General features: G+C 39.4%; 1 protein-coding gene across 1 annotated transcript; it reads left to right on the top strand.

Annotated features, from left to right (window-relative positions):
- The first annotated feature begins 2,211 nt into the window (after window positions 1-2,211).
- Window positions 2,212-4,652, top strand: LOC131490985 (serine/arginine repetitive matrix protein 1-like). The gene is given in 2 exon segments (XM_058693421.1): window positions 2,212-3,049; window positions 3,052-4,652. Coding segments are annotated over 2 exon segments (1,707 nt in total). The 3' UTR covers window positions 3,921-4,652.
- Window positions 4,653-6,814: the final 2,162 nt, after the last annotated feature.

The raw sequence follows: 6,814 nt of genomic DNA, 5'->3' as shown, positions 1-6,814 counted from the left end.
AATAAAGGATGAAGAATTGGAGGTGAATGAAATGGGATAAAGATAATAATTAATTCAGCTTTGAACACATGAGTTTCCAGATAGTGATGTTCAGAGAACAGCTGGACATACAGATTAAGGCTTAATGAAAAAAATCCTTGCTATATGCCTTTCAGAGTTTTCAATATATAAAAGTAATTGAGGCCTTATGTAGAGTTTTACTTATATTTATAGAGAGTAAAAAGAGGAGAAAAGGGGAAGGAAGAGAAGAAAAGGAAGTGGAAAATATGGGAATGGAAATAGTGAAAGATTAGAAAAAGGACTTTATAAAGGAGATAAGAAATGGGTTTGGAGGTCAGAATTAGGGCTTATTTGTGTAATAAAAACAAAGGAGCTAAAATAAGGAAAAAGAGTCATAAGAGGTATAGGAGCAGAAAGGTTGAATAGACAACTGGTTACCTTGCCACTGGTGACCTGGGGAGTAACAGTGGGGTGGTGCAACTGGACGTCTCCTAACTAAGAATCTTATGGGGAAGAGAAACAATTTCAAATAACCATGTTTAGAAATTTAAGCTTAAATTCAGTCAGAACAAAAGAGTAATTTGAAAACAATATGCATAATATGGGCATTATGGAGCTTAAATGATTTTGTAAAAGAAATGTATGTTTATAAGGAGATTAGCAAATGCTTGAAAACAAAGTTATTTTTATAGAAGATAATTTAATTGTATAAATTTTTGATAGTTTGTGTTTTCACAGTACTGTGGCATTTAGATTTTTAAGCTTTGCAGAATTGCTAGCTGAATTGAAATAGATAGCTTAGGTTCTCTGATTTCCATTTAAATGCTCAACAAACTGTCACAAAGAAGTGGTGTTGCATGGTTTATAACAACTTTAAGAGATTTGCAGCTGTGCTATGAATACATCCAATTATACAAATATGACTTTCAAAATTACTTTTTGCTATTACCTGGACAAGTTAGTGTAGAGGAAGTGGTTTGCCTAGATATAGGAAGCTAATATAGATTTGAAGATTTGATATATGCAAATAACCTTCTGCACAAAAAAGGAAAAATTACAGCAACTATTTATTACAGATAAAACTTAATTAAAAAGAAAGAGTTGAGTTTTTAGGATTAGATTTTTTATTTCAGAGTCAGATACTTTTATTAAGTGGCAGGGAGGTCAATTAGAGTTCTCAATATTATCTATTGAATTTCAGATGATTTCATTTTTAATTTTGGTAAGAAATTGATTACTTGGGAGGGCAGAATCTAGGATCATGTAATATTGTATCAGGCAGACATGTTGACTGTCGTCTTGTTAGCCCCAAACTCCCAAGGTGAAGAAATTATAGCTTGAAAAAGTTAAAGAGAAACAAAGAGCCTGGGAACGAGGGTCTAAATAGAGCACTGCAGTAGATGTGGAACAAATAGGTATTGGCTTCCCATCACTGGGTAACTACAGGATGTAGTTGATAAGCCATAAGGAGAGTTGGGATAGGAAATGAAAGCAAAGACAAAGCTCAAATACCATGAAAAAATTGCAAAGCTGTAGCAGAAGGTAACTCTATTAGCTACAAGATACCATATTAGGTACTAGTTTGATGAATGCCAATTCTTATTCCAGAACCACCAGATTTTATAAGATTTTAAACATTCCAGGTTGTATAATTAAGAAAAATGTATTTGGTATTTTTCCTTACTAAAAATAGATGTCACAATTTATGAGTTCGTAAATTTTCACATTAATCACTAAAAGATTTGTTGCCAAATTAAGAGATAGATAGATGCATGGGGTTAGGGGAAAGAGTAGGGGTGAGAGAGAGGAAGAATAATTATTCAAGAGTAACAATATTTATGTTGTTTCTTAAAGTATCGCTTTATTTTTTAAATTTTATTTTTGAAAGATAGAGAGAGAAACAGAGTGCAAGTGAGGGGAGGGGGAGAGAGAGAGAGGGAGACAGAATCTGAACAGGCTCCAGGCTCTGAGCTGTCAGCACAGAGCCTGATGTGGGGCTCGAACTCACAAACTTCGAGATCATGACCTGAGCCGAAGTCGGATGCTTAACCGACTGAGCCATCCAAGTGCCCCTTAAAGTGTCACCTTAAATTCTAGGAGAATTAAAAGCAGTCTAAATATCAAAGAATAAGAGAAAATGGATTAAATAAATTAAAATCTACCTTTATAAGTGGCCCATTATGCAGTCATTAAAAAGCATGGATTCAAATAATGTATAATGACTTTGGAAAAAGATCTCCAGTGAGACGAAGAAGGCGTTCATCAGCGTCCTTGTCTGGAAGTAGTTCGTCATCTTCTTCGTCTCGTTCCCGGTCACCGCCAAAGAAGCCTCGTAAGAGGACATCCAGCCCCCCTCGGAAAACTCGTAGGTTATCTCCTTCAGCAAGTCCTCCGAGGCGAAGGCATAGGCCATCACCTCCAGCAACTCCACCGCCAAAAACTCGTCATTCCCCAACACCCCAGCAGTCAAACCGTACAAGAAAAAGTCATGTTTCTGTCTCTCCAGGGAGAACTTCAGGTAAAGTGACAAAACACAAAGGTACTGAGAAAAGAGAGTCCCCTTCACCAGCACCTAAGCCTAGAAAAGTAGAGTTATCTGAATCGGAAGAAGATAAAGGTGGCAAAATGGCTGCAGCAGATTCTGTGCAGCAGAGACGTCAGTACAGACGACAGAACCAGCAGTCTTCATCTGATTCTGGCTCCTCTTCTTCCTCAGAAGATGAGCGACCCAAAAGGTCCCATGTGAAGAATGGTGAGGTAGGCAGGCGGCGGAGACATTCCCCTTCCCGGAGTGCCTCTCCATCACCTCGAAAGCGCCAGAAAGAGACTTCCCCTCGTGGTAGACGGAGGAGGACCCCCTCCCCACCACCCACCAGAAGGCGCCGTTCTCCTTCTCCTGCCCCTCCTCCTCGAAGGCGCAGGTCTCCCACACTGCCACCTCGACGAAGGACTCCTTCTCCTCCCCCCCGGCGCCGCTCACCTTCCCCAAGAAGATACTCTCCTCCAATACAGAGGAGATACTCTCCTTCTCCGCCTCCAAAGAGAAGAACACTTCTCCACCTCCCCCTCCTAAACGTAGGGCATCGCCATCTCCACCACCAAAGCGCCGGGTCTCCCATTCTCCACCTCTCAAACAAAGAAGCTCCCCGGTCACCAAGAGACGTTCGCCTTTGTTATCATCAAAGCATAGGAAAGGGTCTTCCCCGAGCCGATCTACCCGGGAGCCCCGGTCGCCACAACCAAACAAACGGCATTCGCCCTCACCACGGCCTCGAGCTCCTCAGACCTCCTCAAGTCCTCCACCTGTTCGAAGAGGAGCATCATCATCACCCCAAAGAAGGCAGTCCCCATCTCCAAGTACTAGGCCCATTAGGAGAGTCTCCAGGACTCCGGAACCCAAAAAGACAAAGAAGGCTGCCTCACCAAGCCCTCAGTCTGTAAGGAGGGTTTCATCCTCCCGATCTGTCTCAGGATCTCCTGAGCCGGCAGTTAAAAAACCCCCAGCACCTCAGTCTCCTGTCCAGTCTCAGTCACCCTCTACCAACTGGTCACCAGCGGTACCGGTCAAAAAGGCTAAAAGCCCAACACCAAGCCCATCTCCGGCAAGGAACTCAGACCCCGAAGGAGGTGGAAAGAAAAAGAAGAAAAAGAAGGACAAGAAACACAAAAAGGATAAGAAGCACAAGAAGCACAAAAAACACAAGGAAAAGGCCGTGGCTGCAGCCGCTGCGGCTGCTGTAACCCCTGCAGCCATTGCTGCTCCCACAACCACATCAGCACAGGAGGAACCAGAAGCGGAGCCCGAGCCTAAGAAGGAGACCGAAAGCGAGCCCGAAGACAACCTCGATGACTTAGAAAAGCACCTGCGTGAAAAGGCGCTGAGGTCGATGCGGAAGGCTCAAGTGTCCCCACAGTCTTAGGTGGGAATGTGTGTTACGATGTACATTTTATTTGGTTTGTACGCAATTCAATTTCAAAATTGCTAAAATGTGTTTGAGCTTTAGACTATAACATTTGTTGTAATAATTGCTAGGTTGAAGTTCACCATGTAAAAAAAAAAGGGCATGGATTTACATTGCAAAAGGTGTCCACAGTGTATTAGTGACATTCTTTCATTGACAGCTGACATAAATTTCATTTAGAGTGAAATATTTTAAGCCAAAAAAAATCCCCTTTTTAAAAAAGGGGGTTTCAATATTGTTGGCATTCTTATGGTTTCTTTAAAGGCCTTGGCTATTCCCAGAGGTTTTCCTTTCTTTTCGTTTTTGTTTTTTTTTTTCCCCTTTATTTTTTCTCATTTGAGTCTTAGCACCCATTTAAGTTATGATGCTTTCAACCTCGTATGGTTTGCAAGCTAGCCCAGAAATAAGACCACTGTTGAACTACCACAAAAGTATAAATGAACATTTTGATGCCACAATCTTTCCTGTTGCCTGTGGAGTCTCTGCTGAAATGAATCCAGATTCGAGCTCTAGGATGAGACGGAAAATGAAAGCATGTTGTTTGCCAGGACACTGTGGGTTTATATGGATGTGTAACAAGTTGATTTGGAACACTGGAATTTCATTCTATTCTGTTGTGTTTTTTTTGTAAAGGCAATTAACTAGTCCCAGGAAGGATCCTTCAGTTACATAAAAGTTTGTTTTATGAAATGTCACGGCTCCATTCATAATTTTGTCTTGTCCTTCCAACTGGTGTACACAACTTTCAGAGCTCTCTCATATTTGGAAGGCTGGAAGGGCCCAGACTTTGAAATAGTGTCTTGTTTTCACTGTTTTTGTTTTGTTTTTTTTGTTTTTTTTTTAAACTAAAGCTATATAAAGCTTGTGGATTAAACAGAATAAATTTCTAAATTAAAAAAAAAAGCATGGATTCAAATAATGTATAATGACTTTGGAAAAAGATAATAAGCAGGAAATAGAAGTTTAAATATGTATATGATATAATGTAAACAATATAGTTTGATATAATATATATGTGTTTATAAGATGATACAGAAAAAGAAAAAATGAAAAGTTAATAACCTGCTATTATTCCACTTAATTTTGCTGTGTTTTCCATTTTGCTGTGTTTTGTGTGTTTTAACTTCTTTCAAACAGTGACCATTTATTTCTTTTATTATGCTTTGTACTTGTATCATTTAGATTTCAGTCACACAAATAATTTCAACAAGATGTATATACTATAAAGAATAGTTAACCAAGTGAAAAATAGTTAACTACTGAAAGAAGTAAAAGGGAGCTCTAAGTGTAATGGGTTAGCAAATGCAGAAGGCTGCTGCCACCGCTAGGATTGAGGGAAATATGAACTGTAAATAAACTCAGAATTTAGAGAGACCTTCACCTCCCTCCCCCACCCCTGCCCCACCAAAGCTGAGATTCATTCCTCTGAGGAGATGATGTGCCTTCCCATCCCCTTCCCACCCTGCAGGGAAGAATAGACTTGTTGGAGGCTGCTTTTAGAAACATGAAAGCTGCCAAGAACAAACTTTTTGTAGACCTTTGGGAACCACAAGAGCATCCTGTTGCCTCACGGAACACTGAGAACCATACTTCCAGACACTCGCTGCTTGGGTGAAGGAGGGCAGGCAAAATGAAAGGCATTTCTTCCTCCTCTGGTTTTAAGTGATTTAGTATGCTCTTAATAAAAATGGACAATATGAAAGTGGGAAACAGAAATTTAAAAATTTTTTTGTTTTGGAAGAGAGCAAGCGAACGAGCCAGGAAGGGGCAGAGAGGTTGAGGGAGAGACAAATCCCAAGCAGGCTCTGCACTGTCAGCACAGAGCCTAACATGGGGCTCGAACTCACTAACTGTGAGATCATGACCTGAGCCAAAACCAAGAGTTGGACACATGACTGACTGAGCCACCCACATGCCCCAGAAACCTCATTTTTAATTATATTCTTATGGTTTATTTTTAATAATTTTAAAATTAATGCATACAACCTGTAGTTACACAGTTTTAACTATTATCTGGAGTTAATGTCTAGAAAAGACGTCAAATTGGTGCCTCATACATTCATACATTGACATGACTATTCTCCGTGTAATGATTAAGCAGTGGATGACTGTTAACTTTATTAACACTGGATTAATGTGTTTCAAAAATGCAAATCTGTCATATCATTCATTGCTTGAAAGTCTTTAACAGTTTCTCCTGCCTATGAGGATAAAGAGGCAAATCTATAGCACAACAGTTCAGCTCTTTATAATCTTGACCAGATTACCTCACAAATTTCATTCCATGACACACTGTCAATTTTTATGTTTCAGTCCCATTGGCTTTAATGTATTTACTTTAAAAAATCATATATTTTTTTTCCAGTTCAGGACCTTTTTACTTGCTTCTCCCTCTGCAGAGCTTGTTCTTCACATGCCCTTCCATCCAGTCCATTCCTGCTTCTCTCCTCTCTTGACAGTAGTGAATGCTTACATAATTAGTTGTTTGGTTTTGCCTTCCCAGTCAGTTGGAAGCACCATTCAAACCTAGACACCTTGTCTCATAAGTCATAAGTGCTTTGTAATTATTTGCAAATTGAAGGAATAACTAAATAAATAAATGAAAAGTTGAAAAGAATGTTCCAAAGTGTGATATAAGAGGAAGTAAAATTTTAGCAAATTTTCTTGGTCCTCTTCTCACCTATTAACACTAAACTTAACGTATTTTAAATACGTTAAGTAAAAGTAAGATTTGGGCTATTCATATAAGAAGGTATATTGTCATAAAATGGTTGATGCAAGGTTTTGTCATTATAATATCAATGTGACTAATACAATAAGGTTCAATATTTAGGTTAAAAATCATTGCTTAA

Source organism: Neofelis nebulosa, chromosome 2 (genome assembly GCF_028018385.1).
Source record: "Neofelis nebulosa isolate mNeoNeb1 chromosome 2, mNeoNeb1.pri, whole genome shotgun sequence".
Classification (NCBI taxonomy): Eukaryota; Metazoa; Chordata; class Mammalia; order Carnivora; family Felidae; genus Neofelis; species Neofelis nebulosa.
Note: the sequence above shows the minus strand (reverse complement) of the source record. Positions and strands in the feature narration are given on the sequence as shown.